The following is a 27,701-nucleotide window of genomic DNA, read 5'->3' on the forward strand; positions in this document are numbered from 1 at the left end:
TGTGAAAGAATGAGCACTATTGTGTTTTCACACCGTTGGAATGTTGTTTTGACTATGGCTTTCTTTAATGATTAATTTATGGATATCAGTAATAGTGCACGTTGTTTTATTGCATTTAATTTAAAGCACCTGTTCTTGTAAATCTGGAGATCATCCATGAGCACTTATGCCCCACCATAAGTCTGAATCCCAAGAGAATGTCAACCACATCCAAGTTCTAGTATGTTGTGGGAAAGGAATCTTTTATGGTCCTTCAATACTGCTGACTTAAGACTGATATCTTTCTGTATGCAAAATGCAAAAGCCTCTTGTGATCTCTGTTTTGTCGTCTTAAATGCATATTAAATTCTTTAGCTCATTGGCAAAAGGTTAAATAATGAGGATGCAAATTATTGTGCATTATTAGTAATATTCTGCTTTCATGTTCCCAACCTTAGTTTTCATGGGAAACATTCCAAAATCTGGACAGAGGGATAGACACACTAGTGGAGAACATATCCACTTAAACATATGGCAATGCTTTGAGGAATGTGCAAAAGTAAAATGAGTGGGTGATCATTTTTGCAGTTTAGAGTAAGATGAAAGGACAGTCTAGCGCTAAAGCAAGTGTTTGGCTAGCTCAGGAACTGAAGTAAAATTCTGGTATTGAATCAACTCACTTGCTGTACCTCTCTGTCTCCAAGCCCGGGGCATCTACCATTTGCAAACCAGGTTCTTTAAAGGGCAATCATTGCTTCACGTTGTTGAAATAGCTTAATGTTTCTAAACCTGAACTCTGCAAAACACCTACTAATTTCTCCCTTGCAGCTCTAGTGCTACTTCAGTTGCAGCAACGGAAGCTACTAACACCAATGTTTGATATCCCAGTGTTTCCAAGAACTATGGGGGAAAAAGACTTCTGAGAGGAAAATAATTTCTAAATAGGATATTTATACAAGACACACTGAAGATACAGGAGGTAAATTCAGATTAACTGTTAGATATGGAAAATTTACTTACATTTAACAGCTTAAACTTTTATACAAGCTCATCTGCTTTAATTGTAGTAGCTTTTACTTGTGAAGTTTTAAAATCCATGATGATTGGATTTAAGTCAGCAGAGGGACCATAAAAAGTATTTCCTTGGGTATGAGATTCTGAAGTGCTCCATGTATTTCAGTTATATGGTGCACTTGAATACCTAAATATACTTAGAGATCTATAGAGACCGATAAAATTTCCTTTTGATATTCTTTTACTGAAAGTTGACTCTGCTGTCCTGTTAGTCACTTGCAGTTCTCTTCAGGTTGATACAGGATCTTAGAATTAAAAAAGCCATCTTCTGCCATCAGTTGTAAACTGATCTTAACATTCCTTGACCTTGTCATGCAAATGGTTACAGGATTTCGATAATGAATGCCAACAGGATACTGTTCTGTCAGCTTCTGCTGCTGGGTTAGCAAAGCTCAGGAATGAGCATCACATATACAATATTCCAATGGCATGCTGACATCTTGAGCTGGGCTTGCTTGTTTATGAGAATGCTTTCTTGGATTATTTTGTGAATGCTTCTTCTTTCTAAGTATTTTTCCTCATTCCCTGCTACACGGCCTGTGACTGCTACTGATGTTCCATTTTTCTCTGAACTTGAAACCTAGTTTTGGGAAAAGAGATTTCTGTAAAGAGGCTCGTGCCTTCCACATTGCTTGTTCTGAAAACCCCCGGTGTGGCTTTGTGGTGGTGAAACGAACTGTGCAAATAGTGCTTACATTCACAACTCTCTAATCTAAGTATCTATGCACTTTGAGTGTTTATTGACGTGTTGTCACGTTACAGACACACATGCCCTGTCACTTAAGGCCAGGCAACCTATTTTTCTTTGCGTGGTATCTGTTATGGGTATCTGCCTGCATGCAAGTGCAGAAGTTGGTGCACATCTCACAGCTGCAGTCCTCTATTGCTGGACTCGTTTATTGCTGCAAGCTTTCTTCAGCTGTGTCTTAACTCTGATTTCCCCTCTGCCCTCCAGGATGGCTTATGCAACTTGTCAATGGATTCTTGTAGAATTACTTTTCATTCTCATACAACCTGTAAATACCAAACCTCTTGCTTCCAGCCCACACAATCTTGTAAAGATGGAGCCACGAAGACTGGGAGATGGAACTGCAGAATTTCCTGCTCAGAGGCTGCAATGATCTCCTTTGATTTGGAAACACTCAGCAATCACAGGCTGATACCACCTACCTTAACCTGAAAAGCTCTGGATTTACCAGCCACTCTGTTACAATACTAAGGGAGTGAGTAAAAACAACCTTTACCAGTAGAAACAAACACCTTTTGCTTACCTACCCACTTACCACTCCGACTTCCACACAGCTTCGTATCTTTTTACAGGTGGGCAGGATATTGGTCCTGTGTAAGGCAATCAATAATCTTCAATGATAATAACAGAAGTCCTCAGCCAGGGTAGGCTTTTATAATCATTTTCTTCAATATCAGAGCCTGCTGCGTGTCCTTGACCAGTTATTCACTGTAACAGAGAAGCTAGTGATAAATCTCAAAAATCCTGTGCTCGTTTAATCCTTGAGCTCTAAGGATCAGCAGGAAAGTCAAACAATTTACGCCCTTGGACCGTGTGGGATAGTGAGCTCTCAAGTAATGAGGCATTTTGTGCAATTACGGGGTCAGGCACTCGAGGACGGGCAGCAAACAGGCTATTGTCACCTGTGAACAACTCCTGTCCAGATCTCCATCTCTCTTCACTTGGTCTTGCCCATTTGATGGAGGACAATTAATATAATAATTATGTGCACTATGATGTGCGTTGCCATACACCCTCAGGGGTACAAATGGACAGAAGGTCTTTACCTTAATTTTCTTTTCTAACTAGTCAGGACAGAGTGCACGAGGTATGACGGTACTACAAAGTGAACCTCTGTATCCTTTCTTCCTCATTCTGTGCTGTTAGATTCCCATCTGAGTTACGAATAGGCCTTTTTAAAACTAGCTGTGCAAATATTCTCATATATTTAATGCTAGACTCTTTAAAATCTCATGTCCTTTATCTTTGCGTGACACTCCTGATAGCTTGCCAGCACTAAAGTGGGTTTAATAAACATTTTAATGAAAAGCATAAAAGCTCCGCAGCTATTTCCAACGTCTGGCCCGCAGCTATTTTGATTATGATGCTTTGTCTAGTGTCAGAATAGTTTCTTGTCAGCGTCTGTGATAACATGGTTCTATAACGTTTTGTCCTAATGCTTGGTACTAATAAAGCTGGGGGCAGGAGGAATTCCTTGTAAATCTTGGTCAGCTGAAGAAAGGAAAAGCACTGGTGAAATGCAGATTTTCCTATTTAGCATTACCCTATCTCGCCCAGTATTTTGCTTCTAAAGGGTGACCAGGGAGGAAAGGCTGGAAGAAACTTTTCCTACATGCAGAGGTGTCCCTGGGATGCCCCGCTCCCAGCCTCCACTCCTCTGCTAACTTGTCAGTGGAACTGCCATGTATAAAATGCTTTTGGTATTTTAACAGGTGCATTTATATATGGGAAGAGCTTTCGCTGCTTAACCAGGATCCTTCTGTAGCTCATTTATTTTTGTGGAAATGCAGGGGAAATAGTGCAGACACTGCTGCTTATGGACAAAAACAGTGAGAGGGCGAAACATCCCCCTTCCAGTGACCCCAGCTGGTCTTCCTTCAGCTCAAGCAGGGTTCCCCAGCTGAGACCCCCCCGTCATTATCCTCCTCCATCTGTAAAAGCTAATGCAAAACTTCCCTTGTATGCCCTGAGAATGAGAGGCTCCCATCCTTGCCCGACAAGGCTTTGAGGCAAATGGCTTTCCTCAAATCCACTCGGTTGAGGCTTAATCTGGAGAAGCGCCCGAGGGACGGGGCTTCCCCCCAGGGACCCCAACCTCCGCGCCAAGCGCCTCTTCATCGCCAGCCTTTCCTTCTCCGTACCGCCATGGCTACAGCACACTGGGAGAGAGGGACTTACTGCTCGCCTTTAGAATGGCTTCACTTTACTGGGCGGAGTCACAGGTTTATGCTTATCTTGGAGAAAAAAAGGAGGAGAACAAAAAAGGAGAAAAAGAAAGACCGCCCTGCCCAACGCGGGGCTGCGTGCGTGATCTTCATCCCTGCCCCACGCCGCTCACCGCGGCCGCACGTCCCGCAGGTGTCACCTGCGCTGGCAGCGCCCACGCGCGCTCCCGTGCGGGGAGAGGGGAGCGGCCCCTTTAAGGGCCCGCCCAGTTCCGCCGGGGAGGGGCGGGGCTTGGCGCGCGGGCGCCGTCACGTGACGCGGTGGCGGGCTCCTCCGAACCGGCGGCGGCGGCTGCGGCTGCGAGCGTAACGGCCGGGAGCTGCGCCGGGCCCGGGCCCGCCGCGGGGTGAGCGAGCCGCGGCACAGCCGCGCCCCCCTCCGCCGCCTCCCCTCTCCTCCTCCGTTCTCTCCGATGGGGGGCGCGGGCGGGCCAGCAGCGGCCTGCGCGCCGGTGGCCGGCTCGGCCTGGCGAGCGCCGAGGGAGGCCTCCGGCGGCCTGAGGGACGGGGAGGGGCGTGGCCTGAGGCAGACTCGTGAGGGAAAACGGAAAAATAATAAAATTGGGCAAGGTGCGAGCACCCGGTGTCGGAAGAACAGGGGAGTTAGAGCGTGGCGCGTCAAGGGGTCGGTCGAGGCTGGGGTGAGCTGTGGGCGCCGGCTGCGAGCCGGCGTGCTCGCGGGAGGTTGCTGCTGCTGCCCCGGCGTATCTGGCGTCGGTGGAAGGTGCTGGGCCGAACAGGCTTGCTCCGATAGCGTAGTCACCGCTGTGCCTGCCGCGGCTCTCCTTGGCTCCCGCGGGCCGGCCGGTATCTGGCGGTGCTGCTGGGGTGCCTGGCTCCGGCCAAGCCCCGGAGGGGTGTTATTTCCCAAGCGTGTAAGGTTCCTTGTCTCCTCGTGTCCCGCGGCTGCCCGTGCCTCCCGTCGCGCCCCTGGGCTTGCTGTTCAGGAAGGCGGTGCAGAGGCTTTGCAGCGTTAGCAGGGCCAGCGGGGAACCCAAAGCCCCCTTCAGACCCTTACCAGGTACTGGCGTGTGCCGTTGTCGCGGGGGCGGTCTCTTAGGAGCGCCCAAGCTAGAACAGCAAGCGCCAGTTTCAAGTAGTACATCTTCTAATGTGACCATGTAACTTCTTGTACAATGGGATACTGCTAATAGCAAGTTAATTGTGCTATATTATACTCCTAAATACTGTGGAGCTCTCTGTTAAGCCTCTTATTATTTCCTACCGGGTATCATGAGAGTTGTTTGGGTTTTTTTGGTTTTAGTGTTTAATACTACACAGGAAGGCACACAAAGGATATTTCTTACAGCACTCGCGCACCACGAGCTAAGAGATGTGGGAAGGGAGAAATCACATACTACTATGGATGATGTGTTAATATATTTTGAAACACTTTGCACATATATCTTGCTTGAATGGTGTATGTTGCATCCCAGAGTTACTTGGTTTTCTTCTAGGGGGCTGTCCTGAATACTTGGTGCCATGGCAATGCAGATGCAGTTCGAAGCAAATGCAGATACATCAGCAGAGGAAGAGAGCTTTGGACCACAGCTCATATCTAGGTTAGAGGTAGGTAAGGAGTTAGCTCTAGAGTAAGTTTTCAAGAAATCTGCTAGTCTTTTTCCTTAAACACAAGTTGTGTCTGAAAATTGTGTTGCTAAATTCTTACTTGTGTTCTGTCAAAAAAACCCAAAACAAAACACAAAACCCAATATGTTAACATTACGTTGTATATTATGTTGTCTTGCTGTGTACCCTTTCCTAACATGTATTGGTCACCTCCAGCATCTGTTAAACCAAACAGAGAATGAGATGATCTGCCTGTTCTATACCATCTATATAGTTAATAGCTTATGCAAATGTTACACTGGTGAAAGGATATTATTTTTTATGGTTCTCTGTGTATAAGTCAATAGGGAGATAACTCAATATGCTGACTTGTAATTACAGAGTTTGATCCAAATCTGAGGAAGCCAGTTGAAGGTATTCAGTGGGAGTTAGATTAATGTATTTGTGTCCTTTTTTCTCCCCTCCCTTTCAGCAATGTGGTATAAATGCAAATGATGTGAAGAAATTAGAAGAAGCTGGATTTCACACAGTTGAGGCTGTTGCTTATGCCCCAAAGAAGGAGCTACTAAATATTAAAGGCATCAGTGAAGCCAAAGCTGACAAAATCTTGGTAAGGGTGTTACAGAAAAGCTTTAACCCAAGATATTCAAGAAGTTTTATTTCTACTGGCTTAAAGTGTTCTGGTGATTTTGGAAGGTCTCCATTAACAGTATACTGAGAAGGGCAGTAAAGATGATTAGAGGTATGACATGACTTTTGACGAGAAGAGACAAAACCCACTAGGACCAGTTTCAAGAAGTGAAGAGGGAGGGACTATTAGAAAGGTCTATAAAAATCGTGGAAGGTATGGAGAATATGCCCAAGATGACTATTATTTCTAGCTCAGTATTTCTCATGATAAGAAGGCTTATGATAAGCATAAAGCAAAGAAAGTACTTTTTCATACAGGTTGTAATTAAGTTATGGAACTCCTTGTCCCAAGACCTGTAGTGTAAATTGGTTTAAAAAGAGGCCAAGCGCAATGTTTGTGGGGTAACGTTCAGACCAAGAAGCTCGCTGACTGAACCAGAGGAACTACTAGGTAGAGGGTCAGTCCCTTGTTCCCTGATGTGTTACGCTCGTTCCCTAAGCACCCGCTATTGGCAGCTGTCAAGGCAGAGGGTACTGCGTTGTGAACGACTGGACCGGCCCAGTGCAGCTGTGCTTCTGTTACGTTTCTCTTAAGCATGTTAATTGTGTACCTCGGATAGGTATTCACCTTGAGGCCTGGGGGGGACTGGGAGTGAAGCCCGAGTTGTAATCTCACAGCATCGTCTAGTTCAGAATGTGGAGTTTCTGCCAAACTAGTTCTCATTTATCGAAATCTGACCTGGCACAATGTTTAACTCCAATACTTTTCTTAGTTTGCATATTTATTTGCTATGAGGAAGACAGCATTCCTAACAGGCTGTATGCCCATCCTAAGTATTTCAAGTTTCACAGGGACAGAACTGAACTGAAAAGTGGGGGGTACAAGGGGGGGAAGATTTTGATAAAATACGCAAAATGGATGTTGAAGCTTTTTCTTTGATCAGAATTTCAGCTCTTTTCAGAGGTACCAACTAATATATGGTCTATAAAATAAAATGTGTGCATCAAATTATACAGGTCCTTCTCCATTTCAGAAAATAGAAAATTACATTATTAATTACTAGAGGGGTAAATGAATGGGATGAACACTCCTTGCACTGCTTAGTTTGGTTTTCTTTAGGCTGAAGCAGCTAAGCTGGTTCCGATGGGTTTCACCACAGCAACGGAATTTCACCAGCGAAGGTCAGAGATCATCCAGATCACCACTGGGTCCAAAGAACTTGATAAACTTCTTCAAGGTAATAATTTTATTTCTCTCTATTGATTAGCCTTCATTATCTGCTTTTTTTTTCTATGAACATGATCCTTGGACAAAAACACATAAGACACACAAGTTCTGGTTGAACGAAAAAGTTCTGCTCTCTTGTATCACAACTGATTTTCTTTTAAAAGCTGTAGAAATAGTTTTAAAACCTTTTAGTCATGATGCAATACCCAGAACTATTCATTTTGGATGTTTCTGGTTTATTCTAGTCTATGACCTATTTCAAGAAAACAAAACCAGGTATCGTCTTCTCCCCTGTTCTACTTGTAATCAAAAAATCAAAACGAGTCGTTTCAGCTTTTCAGCATCTTCAAAAATACACTTACCTAAACTTCTTATCTGCAACATGAACAAACCTCAGTATGAAAACCAATTTTTCCAATTAGAGTTTTGAAACTTTTAACCAAAGTAAGTGTTAAGCTGAGTCTCTGTAAATGTAATACTTTATATGCAGTCTTTGTTTGAAGTATGTGACCTTTTTAAAATTATTTTATTACTATTATTTTCCCTTCAGGAGGAATAGAAACAGGGTCCATAACAGAGTTATTTGGGGAGTTTCGTACTGGAAAAACACAGTTGTGTCATACCCTGGCAGTAACCTGTCAAGTGAGTAGTCCACTTTATTAAAATCAAGTATTCAGACAACACAGCTTTTGGATATTCACTAATTTGTGAACTTTTCTCAACCAATACAAATGTGATGCATGTAAACAGCTGCAAAGAACGTGAGTATTTGCAGCACCCTTGGCTGTACTTGCAGCTTTCTAGGATCATTTGTTTTGCACTTAATCTGCCTACTAGGATTACTTTAGCAGCAATTAAGTTTGTGATGTTTTTTGCTTGTGTTTGACATGTTCTGTAGCTTCTCCCCCCCAGTATTCTGACAACAAAATTTAACACGTTAGCCTTATAGCATAATTCTAGGTCTTAAATGCAGAGAAGTGTTTGATCTCTCTTCAGGTGCTCTGGACTGCAGAGAACCTTTCTTATCACCAAGAGTGTTGAAAAGAGAGAAGAAACTGTGTTGGGTTCAACAAGTTTCTTTGACTAGCTGCTTTTTTTTCCTAACGTTTCCTAAGCTTACTTCACTTTACTTTTGTAAAAGCCTTCAGCTGGCTCTTGCTATCAAACAGTAGATCAGTTTGGAGTAACCTTTTTTCTAATCTTAGTTTAAACAAATAATAGTGTTTATTACTTTCTAGAGGTTGCTATTTCATAAAATATTAGAGACTTTGGGCTTAATTTGAACACCCTTATGCACCTAAACTTACCAGCTCAAAGTTCAGCACCTGTCCTCTTATGTAGGTATCAGAGATCAAAAACAGGAATCTTCCTTCTTGCTTTTCCCAGATAAATGTGACTTTAATCACAATAGCTTGGTATATTATTTATTGTATGATATCGGTCGAGGGCATAAGGCAATAACTGGATTATTTGTTGATACTTTATTTCATGTTCATTCATTTGCTTTTCCTTTAGCTTCCCATTGACCGAGGTGGTGGTGAAGGAAAAGCTATGTATATTGACACAGAAGGGACCTTCCGTCCAGAACGTCTTCTTGCTGTGGCCGAGAGGTCTGTACTTATGGCTAGAAGTAAACTGGCATTAGTTGAAGAAAGGAATACATTTACTCATGGGACAGCTTAATTAGTTAATAAGGATAACTGTGTAAATTAGCCTGTCTCCTTAAATTCATGGGGCTGTTGCAGTAAGAACTATCCCTAAAAAAAACAGCCAAACACAAACCTTTCTGTATTCTAGTTGTCTGTCTACCTACATGCATGTTAGACCACTTCATTAGCTGTATTTTATAAACAAAGATTCTAGTTTTAGATATAACAGCAGCTAACATCATTGTCTCTTGGAATATGATGTCTTCACTTCTTACTATTGTCTCTTTCAAATTTAGTTTTACTGTTAGTGAAATACATTCAAAGATTTTTCTTAAATTTTGCCAATAGCATTACCTTGAAACAAAGATTCTTTTGTAAAAAGGTTATCGCAACAGCAGCTGGAAAATTTTTGTTAGGAAATATGAGAGCATCCACTGACCAGTTGAAAAGCTGCTTTTCCATCTCCTGCCTCTATCTGAGAATGTTCTGACGTGTTTTTTATACCTTTACTTTGGAAAGTAAAACTTGATTACCCAAATAAAAATTCTGCTGTCTACACAGAGATTCTGGTTAGACTTGAAAGCCTGAAGTACTGGTTCTGTACATTGGAAAAAGGAGCTACTTCTGGTCTTGTGATTCTTTAGACTTCCTCAAAATTAAAACTGCTTCTGTGGGGCTTAATTCTCCGTGATCGTTGTTTCAATTAAAAATCAAGGTACATATGCAACTTCAGTGAACTTGGGTTGAAGTATTTGTTTATCTTGCAGTGCTTTTCAATTGCTGAAATTGAGTCAGCTTGAACAGAAAAGTAGCCCAACACTTTGGGAAGGGATGTGAAGCATGTCATACCTGACTGAAGTAGGAGAGGAATTTTAAGGATGCAGAATGCAATTATTCAGATTGGAATTCGGGCCTAAGCTTCAAATTAACAATTTCTGTTATATGGTAGTTTTAAAAAATATTTCCACCTAGATACTGATTAGAATTTTCATGTCAGTAAGCTGTGCACTTTCTTCTGGAAGTAATAAGATGACAAATATTGATTGTTTCTAAGCTGCAAGCCAAAATCATGCAGCAAGGCTGGGCTGATTTGAATACAGAGGCTCAGATGTTCTGCAAAGATAAAATCAATTGGCCTGTTTTCTCCTGCACTTTTTCTAGTCTGGCTTAGGTTCACAGTTTTTCAGGCTGTGTATGTGGGGTTTTTTAAAAAGTATTTTAAAAACTTCTGTACAAATTTCCTAACTTAAAAAGCAACTGTCCTCCTTTTTTTACCGTGCATTTACAGAAGCAAGACTTAATTGCCAAGTGACTGTGTTTCCTTCAAGCAGCCTTCAAGTACACTTAAAGGCCTGGCCTATCATTATAGATGTTTTCTCTAAAGTTTCTTTGGGTTTACCCTTCATCACTCCTCAGCATGTATTTTTTTCACAAAGTTATTTTTTTGCCAAGACTCCACGTGACCTGTGAGGCAAAGCTGCCTTCCTTATGCTGTGGGCTGATTTCACAGTATGTCTGCTTTGTAATATCACGCTGCATAGCTAACAGTGTGTATGGGGCAGAAACTAAGTTTTAATTCGGTCTAATGAGGCTCGATTCTGTGCCGCAGCAGGCGGTCCTGCCATTCCTTTTGCCCCACGGTGTTGGCGCCAGTGACTGCTAGGCTGTAGGCTGAAGCAGAGCGGCTGCTGATGTGGTTCACTGCAGGGCAGCACAAGTTGCTGGTGCTGGAGCAAAGGAGGGGACAAGAATGAGCAGCTGGAAGCAGAGAGAATGAAAGGGTAGGACTGCTGCTTTTTAGTAGCACCACAGATTTATGAGGCAAGGCCAGTATTTATGGGCCCTTCCACGACTGTCGGTAGAAAAATCAAATAAGATTTAATACCAAACCAGTATGACGTGCTAGCCCACGTCCTTTTCTTTCCTTTCCTTTACAGAGGGAGATGATCTAATGGACATATCATCCTAAATGAGTGAAGTAAGGTCAAGTTATTGAAAAACAAGTTATTTAAGATTTGGGTCAGTACAGGATTTGGATGGTTTGTTACTGAAAGGCAAGAAAAAAATCTTTGGAAGACATTTTACACAGGTCCTGGAGGTTAATTTGACAGATGTTCACTTTGGAAACATCTGGTATTACTATTCCTCTCCTCTCTGCTGCTTCTCCCTCCCCACAGCTGTTGTGTAATTGTCCCTCTGCAGGAAGTAATTTCCCTCACTTTTTTGCTACTGGAAGGGAATGTGTGCTTCCTAATCAGCTGGGGACAGTACCAACTAAATCCTGTTAACTCTCTTTGAAAACAATTTGATCTAACCCTGCCGGCTTTTCCTGCAGCAAGTAGAGGAGTACTCCCATATTCCCTGTCACCAGTGGATATTTGGCAGCAAACACCTTTGGCACTGATGAGAAAGTGAAGTGATGTTTGCAGCAGCCACAGGTACATCCGTAAGAGGGTATCTGTGCGTGGCTGTATACAGACAGTACTTCTTCCAGTCAGTTCCATCCTTCAGTCTTTTTCTTCAGCTCGGCTAGGATGGAGGCTAACCATCTTTCAACTCATTTCTTTCTGTAGTCTACTGATTTGCCAAGTATTTGACTAGTGCCCTTGGCTTTAATGTCGAATATGTAATATTTCAGTGTGGTCTTGCTTCAAAATGCTAGTCAGGAGTGGCTATTATTCACCTTCAAACATAAGGTGCAAGTAGCCTAGTAAGGTTGGATTATTTGATTTATTAATAGCTATTATGTGTGTAACAAGATTAATTGATAGCTATGATTCTAAAAGTGTACTGTTCAAAGCTATGCTTAGCCTAGAAGTCTGATTAGGGAGGGAGACATTAGGTGTCCAGCTGTGAAAAGCAGAATACTGAAATCATGAAGATACTTACCTTACATCAAATGAAGAATGTGAATTATTTTGGTATGACTTGGATCTTTCATACTATTCATTGATGAAAGTCAATTCAGCTGTGCTAGTGTCATTAGAGTGTAAAACTATTGTTAGAAGTTGTGGTCCTTCACTGGAGAACCCTCTTTGACCCGGCTCTTCGGGGAGAATCTAAAAAATCAATTCTGTGACAACAGAAAAGTTTTGCACTCTTCTCCCAGGGCATCTTGCCAACTGAACGTGCGCTTATGTCCATTGATGTGTGCTTCTGCATTCAGAGTACCATTGATGTATGCACTCCATTTAGTTTGCTTTACATAGACATTTTAAGTATGCCTCTCCAAAGTGCCTGCACACTCATGCATGCAGAATGGGGAACAAATGGGAAGAGTTAGAAGTCTGTCTGCAGTTTCAGGGCTAAAAACTCGCTGTGATCACAGAGATGCAGTGACCGTGAGAAGGTGGAGTTCAGGATCTTGAGATCAGCGCAAGGCATTAAGCGGGATCACAATACTAGACTTCAGGAGAGCGGACTTTGGCCTCTTCAGGGATCTGCTTGGAAGAATCCCATGGGACACAGCCTTTGAGTGAAGAGGGATGTACGAGAGCTGGCTGATGGTCAAGGATCATCTCCTCCAAGTCCAAGAACGGCCATCCTGTTGAACAGGAAATCAAGGAAAGGCAGTTGGAGGCCCATATGGATGAACAAGGAGCTCCTGTTAAACATAAAAAGGAGGCATACAAGAGGTGAAAACAGGGACAGGTGACCTGGGCGGAATATAGAGGCACCGTCCGAGCATGCAGGAATGGGGTTAGGAAGGCCAAAGTCTGTCTGGAGTTGAATGTGGTAAGGTATGCAAAAGGTGGCAAGAAAAGATTTTGGTGTTCAGTGTGGCCAAACATTAGAACAGGTTGCCCAGAGAGGTTGTGGATGAAGATGTTCAAAGAAGATGTTCAAAACTCAACTGGACACAGTCCTGAGCAACCTGCTGCAGCTGATCCTGCTTTGTGTGGGGAGGGGAATTGGACTAGTTGATCCACAGAGATCCCTTCCAACTTCAAAGAGTCTGTAATTCTGCGAAATATGCTGTGGTGTGAAATGAAAAATGAGAACAAATTAGGTATGTTCTCTCTCATTGGAAAAAATATTACTACATTTCAGATCCAAGGAGGATAATCAACTGGTTCTCCAAATTCTAAGGGATTTCTCAAAGTGCTTTATAAATAATTTAAATGCAAGATGTTGAATGTAACTTTTTTTTTAATTATTATTATTATTTTGGTAGTAAAACACCGATAGAGGTATTGCAGGTGGAAGGCTGTTTATCACTGTTCTTTATTAGCAATATACTGCTTTCAGAATATTCTGTTCCGGAATGGTAGCTTTCCTTGCCTGTGGTTTTATTTTGAGGAAAATGTCTGGTGTTCCTAGGCAGGAAAATGTGCTTTAAAAATGGTTTCTGTTCTCTTTTCATCACCAAGTTGTGTTGCATTTTCTCTAAGACTCTCCCAGGAATACGAATTTTCATTCTAGTCTTTAGGTAAAGCTGCTAGATAACTCCTACTGATGAAGTTGTACTTAAAGATTTTATTTCCTCCCCCCCGATTTCTCAGGTATGGCTTGTCTGGCAGTGACGTCCTAGATAATGTGGCGTATGCTCGAGGTTTTAACACAGATCATCAGACCCAGCTCCTGTATCAGGCATCTGCTATGATGGCTGAATCACGGTAATAAGACTGATTTAGATGGAGTGATTTTCATGCTGATACATATTATTATAAAGCTACCTATAGATGATGAACAAGTGCAAGGGAAGTATAGATTACAAAATTGTGAAATGTCAAAGTAAATGTTTACTTCAGAAGTTAACTTTTTTGAAATATACTTGCTTCCTCCAGTGCTTAGCTCCGTTAGATCAGGTTTTGTTGTTCTCAAATGGGATCATGCTTTGGCATATACAGATCCTAGGCAGTCAGTGAGAGTTAATACCTCTGGCTGCTGAAATGTTGGATGACAGCGACGGGCTTGAACTGCGTCAACTGATGTTACTTTACAAAGAACAAGTGCCAGCCTGAGAAACAATTTTAAAGATCAGTTTGTAATTGCTTTCAGAAATATAGTGTTGATTTAGAGCATGCCAAGCACCGAAGAAACCTGTGCTAGACAGCTTTAGTTTGAAATTAAGATTTATGGACCCCTTTAGAGGGAAGGAGGTGGTGGTATGAGGTGTATAGGAACCTGTCCACAGAATATCTGTGGTGTCAAAACATTAAGTTCTGGGCTAGTTTATAAAAGTACAATAAATCCAAGTTTTTAATCATGCGGCAACTTTCTGTGGGTTTACTGGGTTTTATTGTATAGTTAGTAATCTGAACATTACAGATCAAGTCAGTGTTGTTAAAAAATTCTGCTAACTGGCACGGTGAGAGGAGATTACATCCACATCTGTATGCAGCCTTACAATTTGCTGAGCACTGTCACACTCCAGCGGAGGCATTATTCATGCCTGGAAATGTTTATGAGAACCTTGTACTTATCTTCTCCAGATATGCGCTGCTGATAGTGGACAGTGCCACAGCCCTTTATCGGACAGATTACTCGGGAAGAGGCGAGCTGTCAGCTAGACAGATGCATCTGGCCAGATTTCTGCGCATGCTTCTTCGACTTGCAGATGAGGTAAACTATGAACTTTGCTTTATTCCCTAAGGGACTGGTGATCAGTTTTTTCTCTTGTAAAGCTTAGCAGTTTTGTACAAAAGGCTTTCTGCCCGCTCAGTGTCTGCTTCCATTTTGTGTTGAGAGGCCTGATGGAGTGGTGGACAGCAGAGAGGACAGCAGAAGTGCATGTGTCTTCCCTCCCGCCCCCATTATTCAGATTGTGAAAGATAAATGCATTTTGATTTGTTGCTTTTCTCCTTACAGTTTGGCGTGGCAGTTGTGATCACTAACCAAGTGGTAGCACAAGTAGATGGAGCAGCCATGTTTGCTGCAGATCCCAAAAAACCTATTGGAGGAAATATCATAGCACATGCTTCCACCACGAGGTGAGAGAACAGATTATCATCTTCCGTTAGCCTTATTTTGGAAGATTTTGTGAAACTAGCTAAGTACCTTTAAATTCTGGGTTTCTACGTGGTCTGTCAATGGTAAGTCGAGACTGCTTTTCAACAAATCAGTGCTACTCTGAGCACTCATTCATCTGTAGTAAAATCAACACGTTTTCAGTTCTTACAGCTCCACACAGTGTGCTGTATTCATGTACTAACATCATGTTTTAGAGCTTATGATAATGATTTACTGAAAGTAGGCTATACATCCTTACCTGTTTTGTTTTCTTCTCCCTATTAGACTGTATCTGCGAAAAGGCCGAGGTGAAACCAGAATATGTAAAATTTATGACTCTCCTTGCCTTCCTGAGGCTGAAGCAATGTTTGCTATTAATGCTGATGGAGTGGGAGATGCTAAAGACTGAAGACTCCATTTCATTTCCCGAGTAACCCAAGACTAGGTGTCCGTAAAAGGCTCCTTCTTTTGTGGCACCTTACAGATGCTTTCCCAACACAGCTGCCGTTCAAATGCCGGCAGAGGGATCTCTTGTATTTCAGCATAGAAGTCCATCAGGTGAATACACTTTGAGACGCATCTTGGCCTGGAAGAGATCTACCCTCTTGGGCTTTAGTCACATGTTAGATTAACGTGGTTTCTCGAGAACTTTTTCAGAGGACCATAGCCTCTGTATTTTCCTCACGGCTGTTGCTCCGGATGGATTCTACCGGTGGACGTAGCGCAGTGAAATCTAAGAGTATGTGGCCATAGCTCATAACCTGGTGAATTTGAAGTAGCATTGATGGATTTGTCAAATAAGAAAAGTGATGACTTAAATACTTAATGGATTGCTTTAATTATAAAATAAAGCAGAATGATATTCCACAATAAGAATTTGAGCATATTGCTGGGATTGATGATGATCACAATCCATATTCTTTATGTTAATTTTGTTTTGGATGCTGAACATGCTGTTTTTTGGGAACTGTTAATTTACATTTCAATTACATTTTTTGTATTTCATTAATTCTCTGTGGAAATGTGCTTTTAATAAAAAGGACCATGAAAATATTGACGACGTTACAGGTTTCTGGGATTCAGCCAGGTTAATTCAGACCAAGGCATTTTTTATCTGCGGGTAGGAAGAAGATGCATAAATCTTCAGTGAATCTCAGTCTGGATTTTTTTTTTCTCCTAATGCTAACAAAATGCATCATCTCCTTCATGATTTGGGATGTGCAGTGCCACTATGCTGTAAGTGCCCTGTAGATGTCTTTTAAGCATTTTTGAGGTTAAAAAGTTTCTTTTATAATATGCAATATTTTTATACAAGCCATGCTATTGTGAACTACTCTGAACTTGATTAAAGAGAATAATATCATAGTGGTGGTTGGCAGCAAAAAATATTTTCCTTGTTCTTTTTCTCTGGGACAAATAATGAAGAATACACACAGTGGGATCCAACTGTCTCTTACAGGCTAGCAGGCATAAGCTACATTTATTCAGGTACATAAATACTTGTGCTATATCGACTACTAAATCTCATGAGATGGTAAGTTGTCTGCTGTCTCGTTTATAGCTGAATGCCTTTGTTCTTAAATTCTGCGTAGCCACGGAGCCTCTGCTGTTTCTATTCAGAAGATGTGCACAAAAGGCCATTGCTGTCACCATTGCCTGCAACTGAGTTTCAAGAATCAAAACTCGCATTAAAATGTTAAATTGGGGTGGAACTCATCAGTAAGGAGCTGAGATATTCAGGGTTTTTAGTGACAGAGGGTCAGCACTTGTTCCTCGCGCTTGCCCTACCTGTAGGTGAAGGTGGTACAGCGTACTGTCCGTGATTGCTCTTGTCTGAGGTGACCGCTGCCTAAAGCGTGCTGGGCGCTCATCACGGTGGCTGCAGCCTGACGTGGCCGGGGTCTGGACTGCTGGGAGGGTGGGGGAATCCGGCAAAGACTCCCAGCTCTCCTCAGGAGCGAGGCTAGAGTAAAAGGAAATGTTACGCCCTGTCAAAGTCCAGATGTCTGAGAAGCTCTGGCCTTTCTGGTTTTGAGAGTCCAGACCTGAAGTTTGGCAGCAGGTGGTCTCTGAAATGAAATGTCTTGTGCTGTCCCTACAGAAATTTGCTTACAGGTAACCAAGTTTTTCTGGGCTTTTTTTTTGTTTGTTTTTTAAGCCCCACTTTGTAAACATGTACGTATCATTTAAGTATAAATGGCACTTTAGGGGACGATGGAAGTTTGTTTTATTGCTTTTGGCTACACTAAAAGTCAAAATGTCGTGTTTGTTTTCTGCTCTGTTGCTTCTCTTCCGTGTCCTCTGTGGAGAGGGAGTTTTGCCATGCCTATATCATAGTCCTCTGCTGTTTGTACCTCTTTCTATGTTAATGCTGTGTAATTCAATCTAATAGAATAATTTTTTTTTCTCCTTTTCAAAGTCTGCTTAGGTCTTTGAACAACTAAAATTACATCTGAAGTCCTCTCTGTTCATGCAGTGCTCAGCATGGAAACTGATTTTTCTAATAGCCTGCAGTACTTCTTAGCTAGCTAAGAGGTTTGTAACTTGGATTGGGAGAGCAAAGGTGAAGAAACTAGGAAATATTTGTTCCTCTTCTGTAAGCTCTTGTATGGCTTAGGCTCTGAACTCGGGGGGATTTAGGAGGTTTGGTTTTGTTTCTTTTAAACACAAGAACCTTTTTCGAAAGATCTTCCTCAGGTCATCTTATGACGTCCCTGTAGCAGCTGCACAGGCAAGTATTTCCATAGAGGGTTTAAGTTGCTAATGACACAATGCTATGAAACGCTAATTAAATAAGCTTATTGTCAACATTGCTTTAACCTCAAGGAGGCATAATTAATATTCCTTTAGTAAACACTTTTCCTACTGTCTCCTTGAAATACTTCTCTCAATGTTTCCCCAAAAGTTCCTCTCAAGGCAGTGGAATATGATTAGAAATCATATTCACTTTTTAAACTCTAAAGTGTTTTTGTGTGTGCGTGTTTGCGCAATCGTCTGGCTCACGTTCATCCGGCCGAGTTCTGCTACGTTTGAACCCATGTCTAGAGGTGAAGAGGAAATTATAACTGCATTGAAATGTGTACAGAAATACGCGCATTACTCTGAACTGCTGCTTGTTAGAGCACGATGGAGGGCAGCTCGATGAGTTAAAACGACATAGATAGATAGCCTGCAGTCTTTTGTTTCCCTGTTTCCCTTAGCGCTGTGTTGTTTCCCTCACAGCCGCCCGCGTTGCTGCCGGGGCCGGCCGCGCTCCTTCAGCACCGGCCAGGTACCCCTCCGCCGCCCCATCTGGTTTGAATTGCCAGAAGAGCTGGCGATGCTATTAGCTACACAACTTGCGTTTTGTACACAAATTAAAAACCCCTCGTAGTACAAACGCGAAGCGCAGAGACCGCGAGGAGCGAAGCAAGGCACGAGCCTGGTGTGTTGAGAAATACTCCCGTGTTTTCTTTAGAACAGCCGCGTCTCGTAACTCCGTGCCTCTGACTTCGTGGGCAGGTAGCCGGCTGACTGTGTGGCGTTGTGTGTGGTCAGTGAAGTTTCCCAACTACCCAGCTTTAGAAGCAAATGCTAAATTTTTCCAGATGCAGCCGTGGTGGTGCAAGTGCAAAGTGCTGCTCGGTGGCTCCAGCTCTCCCTTTTTGTTAGCTTTGCAGACACAAACGCCCTGTGTGACAGCAGCGCTTTCCCCGGGATGTGTTTTTAATTATGGGGAGGAATCTTTGTTAAAGGTCGCAACCCGGGCTGAAAACAATCAGATCTCTGCGACTGGTTTATGTTATCTCGGTCCAATACTCCCGGTGCCTCAGTCTCCCCACCGAGACCCGAGGTCGCACACCAGCCTTGCAAGGTGACCTTGTACAACCCGTGTTACTCTATCCAGGGAGGAGAAAAATAACCAAAGGTAGACGTGCCCGAAGTCTACGGTAACACTTAGTTATTTTCACTGCATAACCTGGGTTAGTTAAACTACACAGACTTGTACTTGAGCTTGTCGTTATGCTGCTGGCCTTGGCCCATAGCGTGTATTGGTCTCGGTGGTGGTGGCGGTTTCCTCCGAAGATCGATGTGTGTTTATGCTGTTGAGACGCAGCTTTGATACTCCATCCCTCCCGGCACAGACCTCGCTGCTGATGGTGAAAAGAACCGAAAGGCCAAATTGTCCACTCCTCCTGGGACTACAACGACCGTGTGCAGTCTACTGTTTCCCTTTTAGATGGTTTCAGCCTTTATTTTCAGGAGAAACTTTGAAATATAAATTGGTTTCTCTGTGCTGTAGAGTTACATCGTTCTTCACTCTGTCTCGCTCAAGTGGGCTGTGTCCTCTTCCAGGAAAGGCAGAAAATATCTGCGTAACCCAGCTACGCTCCGGGCTTTAAACAAGCTTTGGAGCACTCAGTATTTGTTTGTCCAATCATTAAATACAAGACAGAAAGGGGGTTTTAATAACTGTAACCTTGAGGCTTCAAAGGAATGAAGAAGAAAAGTAAAATGGAGGGAACGCTGCAGCTAAAGTTACGTCCAGAATATTTAGAACGTCTTACCAGAAACCAAGAGCAAAGCCAATGATTTCATCACCGGCCTGAAAACAAAGGGAATGGGTTTATTCTTCCTGTGCAGCAAATGACAGCAAGTTGGTGTTTTGGTACACTGGAAGGCGTTTGAGTGTTGAATGGATTTTGGGGAGGTGCGAGGGGGAGAAATCGGAGGTGGTGTATCTTCACACCTTTTCAGAAAATAAACGGCAAGACTTCAAATTTCACTTAAAATCATTCATTTTTATTACACTAGTTGTATGCTACTACTGCTTAAATTTATCCAGAGGATTTTTATTTTTCTTAGCAGAAACTTGACTGTACTTGTTTCTCTGTCCCTATTTTGTATAAAATATGATCCTTTAATCACTGATGGTCCATCACATATTTTAAAAACATCTAAATCTGCTGGAAAAAGAAAAGTACAATTGTGTGCAGATCACCACCACCGCGCCCAGAGAAAGGCTTTGCTATTAACTCTGAAATGAAAGTGAATCTTTGAGCTTGGCTGGTCAGGGCTAATGAGCTCCAGCACTTCTCTAGCTTAAGACCATCAAGCCCATCCTGTAGCTGTGGGGTCACGTTCTGCATTATGCCTCGGACAGAAAACTGAAATTAATATTCTTAATATTCAGTTAAACCAATCTTGGGACAGAAAGCACAATAAAAGTCAACTTTACGTATGCTTTGCTCTGTGACTTGCTTAAGTAAGGTTTAGACGCTGGAGTGTACGAAATAGAAGGAAAAGCACAGCAGAGCACCCGGTATGTGAAAGGGTGCAGAAGATGGTCGTGGTGAGCAGGAGATGGTCGTGGTGAGCAGGAGGTGGTCGTGGTGAGCAGAAGATGGTCGTGATGAGCAGGAGGTGGTCGTGGTGAGCAGGAGGTGGTCGTGGTGAGCAGGAGGTGGTCGTGGTGAGCAGGAGGTGGTCGTGGTGAGCAGAAGATGGTCGTGGTGAGCAGGAGGTGGTCGTGGTGAGCAGGAGGTGGTCGTGGTGAGCAGAAGATGGTCGTGATGAGCAGGAGGTGGTCGTGGTGAGCAGGAGGTGGTCGTGGTGAGCAGGAGGTGGTCGTGGTGAGCAGACGACCTGCCTCAAGGAAAGGGGAAGCTCAGAGCTGCCCGTGTGAGACCACGCTCCTGCGAGAAAGACCGACCTTGGTTTAGGGTGAAGCCTGGGGGTGCCGGGACTCCCAAGTCCAGTTTGTATTTACAGCTGCAGTAAAAACCTGAGCACTCAACCACCGCCAGAAATGCAGGCGTGTGAATTTATCAGAGACTGGGCAAAAGGCTTATGGATGCTGTAGGCGTTAAAGGACTCTGTAGGGCCAGGGAGGCTGTGTGTCCAGCAAGGCTAACGAGCAAACGAGGCTGCCCCCAGAACAAAGCAGGTTTGGGGCATTTTTATTCTACTGCTGAGCTGGTCCCAGGTTTCCTCTCCTGCCCCACGTCTCCTCCGGCCTCGTGAGCGCTCCCCATCCATCGGCGGGCAGGAACGGGTTAAAGGAGCCTTTCCCAAGGTGGGAGCTGGCTGGAAGAGAGGAGGAAAGCAGTCACGCAAGGAAAACCCTGCTGGCTCGAGAGGGGCTGGCTTCTCACGCATTGCCGTGTAACCCTGTCATCTATCTTGTCACGGGCCAGCCCTCCTGTCAGCATTAATCCGCGCCTTAATCTCTTCTCCCTCCCGGGGCGAGACAGCGGCGGGGGGAGCTGGTCCCTCGCCAGGCTGCCTGCGCTGCCCTGCCTTCTGCTCGCCCAGAAAGCACAGCCAGTTGACGGAGAGCGGTGATTATTTCCCCATTACACGTGCCAGAGGGGACATTCTCATTTCGGCCCCCTTCTCCCTGGCAGGACACTCGCCCTCTCTCTGCCAGCACGCAAACGCCCCTTGAATAGCTTTTAATTACAGAAGAGAAAGGCTGTCAGCCCGTGCGTGGCATCCCCGGGTGCACTGGCATTGTCTTCTTAGAGAAGGACTGTTAGGACAGGTTTATTAAGTGATAGAGAAGCAAATTAATTCCCTTGGAAGCCTACGGCTGCCAGAGGAGAGGGCTGTTGCACCCAGCCTTGCAGGAGACGTGCAGACCCTTTCAGGACTGTTTCAACACCATTTCCAGAGTCTGAACCCAGCTGGTTTGTAAAAGTCTGGATCCAAGGGAGGAGCAGAGTGGCTCCGTTATCACAGCCCTCTCGGGGCCAGGACTAAGCTTCCAGCTCTTCCTAAGACCTGTTTTTCCTCCCAGACAGAGCCCTTGTTTCACCCCAACCCAAAAAAACTTGAATTCCTGCTAGAGATGAGGGCGAGCGCCAAGTGATGTGGAGGCTTAACCTTCCTGCCTATAAATCCAGCCGTTGCCATTTATCTATCTCCTGTTACCTCCGCCAGCCTGGGAGGTTTGCAAGGTTTCTGCCTTCCCCTGCTGGGCGCCAGCACCTGCAGAGCCAGGCGCGTCCCAGGCAGGTTTGCAGATTTATCTGCCAGAATTCAGCATTCGTGCTACTAACGCAGAGAAAACATCCTCAAAATGAGTGGGATGGAGGGTGATGGTGGATCCCTGACCTGCAGCTGCTGGTCCATGAGAAGTCTTTAGCACTGTGTGCCCCCCCACCCCATTTTGCGTTGTTTTTGAGGCTGAACGCGTGGCAGCAGAAACCCACAGCAACAATTCCCGAACTCAGAAATGCCTCCCTTTGCTCCGGTTCTTGAGCAGAGCAGAGCCCAAGTGAGCTCCCCCCCCCCGAGCTTTTCCAGCACCTCTGAAATCCAGGTCTCCCCATCTTCCAGCCAGCTGCGCTGCTGGCGAGTTGTTCTTTGAAAACGCAATGTTCTCCACCCCAATTTTTCATGAAACCATGTATAATGGGCTAACCCCACAAATTTAAAGCCCTAGGCAGCTCTGAATGCAGCGCAGGCGATGTCGTAGCATCTAGCTGGGCTACAAGCTCGCTTACAGCTCTTTAGATTGAATTTGAATAGATCTGAATAATGTGTCATTATCTGCTGGATGAAAAACCACTTCCCTTTGCTTAGCCCACTCCTGCTGCCTTCACAAGCTCCTCTTCCGCAAGTGATCCTCACCAGCTCTTCCCTCCCTTCTCTCAACAGCTCGAAGCCCGCCGCTCTCACTAGCAGCTGACGAAGCCTCCCGAGGACTGAATTCATCGCGCCTTCGAGAAGACCGCAGAAGTCCCCAGAGGACACCTACAAGAAGCTCGAAGCAAACCCGTCGGTCCCCAGCACGATCCTCTGCCAGATTTGAGACACTGCTTAGGCTTCACGCAGCAGCAGCCGTGCAAGAGCTGTAGAAATAAACCTCCAGAAGGTTAAATAATAAATAAACCAGAGAAGGAAGAACTGAACGAAAAACACCCTTCATACCCAAACCGCTTGCAGGAGCGATAGGGCAGAGCAAAGATGCCGCAGGGGAGTCTCGCTGAGGAAGGCTGGGGCTTAAAATAAGGTGCGGATGCTGCCCTGGGCTCCTGCGTGAAGCTCATCTGCCGTGCCCACATCTTCTGCATTATATACATCCAGTCTGGATGGAATGTGGCTGCCTCAGGAATAGCGAAAGGGCCTCCCTTGCCTTTGGAGAGGAAGAAACATCCCGCGTTGCTTTTTTAATGGATGTGTCAGGCCAAGTGGCTTGAGTCCAGCGAGAGGGTAACAGACGGCTTTCATTCCTTGCTGCTCCAACTTTGCGTGAACCCACGCTGCCTGGAAATCGCGTGTTGGCTCCTTAACATCCAAGTGCTCCTTCTGGTAAACCTCGGCCAGCGGCAGCCTCCCGGAGGGATGCGGCACCTTGGCATCAGCGTCCCTCCCTCCGCTGCCTCTCCCACGAGGGCAGGGAGACTGAGCTTATCGCTAGCACAGGCGCGCTGTGTTTAATAGGACGTTCGTTTGGGCCAGCTATCAGGACCTCATCTTGAAGCAGGATTATTAATCTATGGCTTTGCAGGTTGCAAAAGCCCAATTCTAAAGGGGGCTAAAGCTCAGCCTGGTCCAAACATCAGGGTACAACCCCCTGTGAAACACCCCAGAGTGACGCTGACCATGTTTTCCTCTTTACAACCTTCTTTACACCCACAGAGCCACCAACCGGCGTCTGCTTTGGGCAAATCTCGCCCGATTTTCAGCTGAATTACGCGGAGAGAAGTGATGGCGAGAGCTGCATCTCTGCCGGCTTCCCAGGAGAGCCCAGATCGGGGCTCCTGTCCCCCTCCAATGTCTTCTGCAAGTCACCCTCAAAAGCACGCGAGGGACACGCCACTCATTCAAAGCCAAATATTAACAACAGATTTGTCGTCCCCAAGATAAGGGGATGCCGAAGGGGACCTGGTGCTTCTTTCACAGCAGCAAAACCTGGTCCTCCTCCCCGGTCGTCCCTCCTGCAGCGCCTGCCAGCAAAGGAACGCGTCGTACTGTCACAAACATCATTTTCATGAACTTATTTTTCATCAACACAGAAAACAGGCGCTGCCTGATGTATGAAGAGCCGGAGTCGGCGCTGGCTGAGGTCAGACTTTGCAGATTCCCGCTGCCAGCAGTGAGCTTTGGATCAAGGACAAGATAAATAGAAAAACGAATCTAGGAGACGGTTAGGAAATCAATCAAAAAAAAAAAACCCAAACACGAAAGTGAACCGAGCCCTTGGGCTGATGCCACCTACAAACCCTGACCAGGAAAGTGAACGCACACGAATTCAATGCCTAAAAAAATACAGTGTCAGATGGGAGGAGAGGGTTTCTTCTTTAAATTAAAAGCACATTTGGAAAAATAAATCTGCTGTAACATCTCATTTCCTCTGCTTGATTGGCTTACATGTTATCTGGTCTGATTTTAAACTGCTCCGGAGGGGATTTTTCATCCTGGATGGTTATAAAGAGCCTGCTGGTGTCTGAGCACAACATAAAATAATAGCAAAACCACACCTGATTTGGCAGGCGGAGCCTCTCCTCGGTGTCACCGCGGGATCTGGGATCCAGGGCATCCCTGGCCGGCTTTCGGGGGGCCGCGGGGCACAGCCCTCGCCGGGCGCTGGCTGCATCCAGCTGCTTCCTCAAGTACCCTTTAACGGGGGTTATTTTTATCGGGGTGGGGGGAACCGAAAACAGACAAATTGGCTTTAACCACTTTTTCGAGGGTCTCCTCTCTCCGCTCCTCACCGAACTGCTGCTGGTCGGGTTTCTGCCGTCCCCGGGAGGTACCGACGCTGGAGCGTGCTCTTCCCGCGGCCTCCCCGCCCGGCGCCGAAGCAGCTGGGGAACAGGCGCCTCCCCTCCACGCCCCTGCTTCCGTTAATGGTTTTCAAATTTATTTCAAAATAAACGGCACATTGCTGATGGTAGTCGCCTGGCTAAGGGGGTTGCTCAGCCTGGCCGTAAAACAGCGCGGAGAGGCTTTTCTCTTCTTTCCCCATCATTTTCTCCCCCAAAATGCAAGCCTTGGGCTCAGTTCACCGTCCTGCTTCCCCAGCGTAAATCTCTGCAATGAATTGGACTTAGATTCACCAGCCCAACACGGGTAGAAATGTTGTGCTCCTTATTGTAAATCTTAATGACAGTAATCACTTAAGAAAGAATTAAACCTACACACGCGGGAGCTGGGAAAGCAGCCGGTGAAGCTGGGAGCAAAGCCTCGAGCAAAGGGATGCTCAAACCCACCCAGAGGTGTTGGGAAATCATTTCCTTTGAGTTAAATCTTTGTTCCTTTTCAAGTAGCTTGCTTAATTATTAATAGCTTAATTAATTATGAATAGCTTAATTAATGATCAATAGCTTAATTCCAATAGCTTAATTATATATTTCTGATGTTGCAAAGACTAGACATTTACCAAACCCCAAAGTTTTCAACCTCGATTGATTTATCTGACGTATTAAACTGTTTTAATCCAGCCTGGGAATCCTGCTGGGAAGAGCTTTCGGGCTGCTGCCCCTGAGCCTCCCGGAGCTGGAAACTCCCGTCTCCTTCTTCGCCTTCCTCTGCCCACCCAAAAAAAGAGGAATAACCCAAAAAAGGGGAGTGAGCCCCCTCATGTCAGCTTGAGCCCCCAGAGACACGAACCCACCGATGCCGTCGCTGCCAGCATCCCGCCGCCCTGCCGGCATCTCCGCCGCTCCAGACGCCGCACGTGCCCTCCCCGGCATAACCTCCCCGGCAAAACCTCCTCCGCTGCTCGCACGTGCCCTGGCCGAGCACCAGCCAGGATTGGACCGTGGGACCAATTATTTTTCCTTTCAGGAGCTTTTAGGAAAATAAAGCAAAAAAAGCAAAACAAAAAAACCACCTGCTGAATTGCCCTGAAGAAAGATAAATCATCTCTCCCTGTTTGGGGAGAGATGGCGGGGGCTGAAATGACCACTGGGGTAGCGGAGTCAGTCTGAAAATGGTTATGGTATCGCTCTACAGAACTATTCATTAGTATTGTTGTTGGTATTATTATTATTATTATTATTATTATTATTATTATTATTATTATTATTATTATTATTATTATTATTATTACCACTATCACTATCATTATTATTATTATCATCATTTTCTGTCTCTAGCCCAGCACCGCAGATCAGTTTGAAAACCATTGCCTGCCCGGGGCAGGGAAGCCCCGAGCGCGGCGTCGCTGCTCCCCCACACAAGCTGCTTTAGGAACCTGTTGGCTGGAGACGCCGAAGAGCCGGGTGGGAGCAACGGGCCACCCCAAGACACTGGTTTTTAGGGTGACCAGCGTGGGAAAAAGCCGAGAAAATTCCCCGTTTTGCCCCATTCACGCAGAATTGATTTTCCTTCACCCAAGCAAATAGGATTTGCTGCTCTGCTGTGACCAACGCGCCTTTAAAGCGAAGCCTTTGCAGCGCCAGGACCCCTCGACCTTCCCCAGAGCGTCCAGCCAGAGCTGCTGAGAACCGTCCCCAAAGCCACCACACATGTGCACCAGGCAGAGCCCAAACGTTACGAACTTCAGTGTTTTAAATTAAAGGAAATGCCAACGGGAATTACAGGCTAACCTCATGCAACGTTGTATGCTGGAAAACAAAGTTTCGTGTTTTATAGGAGCCCAAAAATTGCAGCTTAATCTAATCAAGCATTATTGTTTTGCACGCCTATAACTATGAGGAAATAAATGATGTTTTTCCCTGGGAAGGTTTTCCCTTGCAGTCGGTGCTGGAATCCCTCAGCCCAGCAGAAACCTTAGGTGATGTGAAGTTTAATTCCTGAAAAGCGAGACCTGACAACAGATGCGACGACGGCTCTAACGTTACGACGTGTGAAGCCGCACGTGAGCTCCACGGCGGAGCCGTAAATCTCGAGGCTGTAGAAAAGCTGCCGGAGGGAAGGGGAGGCACGCTCCTCTCCTCGCCCCATCCCCAGCGCCGGCTCTGGGGATGCTCCGTGCCGCGCCGTCTCGCTGCCGGCCCGGCCACCCGGGGTGTTCTGCCGTACACCTCGCCCCTCCACCCAGGCACGTCAGCTTGCGTGCGCCTGGGATTTGATTTCGCGTTGCTGCTCCCTTGGGACCCACCAGCAAAATGCCTATTCCCCATCGCTGAGCTCTCACGCAACCGAGAGAAATCCCAATTTTCACAGGAAAACGCAGGAATTGCAAAATCCCTCTTGGAACGACCAACGCGCTGCTGCGTGATGCCAATGCCACAATAAATACCTAACGGCTCCTATCCTGAGAAGACCCAGGCATCACCTGGCACGGGCAAACGCGCTTTTTTATTCTCCATCCATCCCTGAACACCACAGGGTTGTGGGTTTTGGCTTCTCGGGTCCTCCGGGAACACGAGTTGTCCCGCCGTGGCCACGCTCCAGCTAAACCACGTGCGATCTGCGGTGTTCGCCCGCCGCAGGACTGGTTGCGTGGGGGCTGCGGCAGCGACGGCACCCGCCGGGAATCCCTGCTGGCACCAAACCTGGGAAAGCTCCTCTTCAGCCCCGCTTACTCTAACGAAGCTGGGGAGCAGCAAGGCTGACCCCCCCAGACGACCATGTAAATGCTTCGGCCGTTTTACCAGACCGCATGCGCTCTGCTCTTTCTTTTTCAGCCCCACCGATACCGACATCCCCTTTTCTAGAAGAAGTCCGGTTTTCCTCCGGGGGCATCGCCG

At 45.4% G+C, this 27,701-nt stretch overlaps 1 protein-coding gene across 4 annotated transcripts; it reads left to right on the top strand.

Annotated features, from left to right (window-relative positions):
* The first annotated feature begins 2,255 nt into the window (after positions 1–2,255).
* Positions 2,256–16,429, top strand: RAD51 (RAD51 recombinase). 4 transcript variants are annotated; one of them, XM_075163662.1, is made up of 10 exons: positions 2,256–2,276; positions 5,484–5,595; positions 6,068–6,205; positions 7,346–7,463; positions 8,004–8,095; positions 8,969–9,063; positions 13,605–13,718; positions 14,538–14,667; positions 14,914–15,035; positions 15,340–16,429. In XM_075163662.1, exons 2-10 carry the CDS (start codon positions 5,509–5,511, stop codon positions 15,461–15,463), a joined length of 1,020 nt encoding a protein of 339 aa, XP_075019763.1. In that variant the 5' UTR covers positions 2,256–2,276; positions 5,484–5,508; the 3' UTR covers positions 15,464–16,429. The 4 variants fall into 4 exon arrangements, with proteins under 4 accessions (XP_075019763.1, XP_075019761.1, XP_075019760.1 ...); XM_075163660.1 differs by lacking the exon at positions 2,256–2,276 and adding an exon at positions 4,284–4,373; XM_075163659.1 differs by lacking the exon at positions 2,256–2,276 and adding an exon at positions 4,407–4,596.
* The last annotated feature ends 11,272 nt before the right edge of the window (positions 16,430–27,701 follow it).

The sequence above is a fragment of the Calonectris borealis genome, chromosome 14 (genome assembly GCF_964195595.1).
Source record: "Calonectris borealis chromosome 14, bCalBor7.hap1.2, whole genome shotgun sequence".
Taxonomy (NCBI): Eukaryota; Metazoa; Chordata; class Aves; order Procellariiformes; family Procellariidae; genus Calonectris; species Calonectris borealis.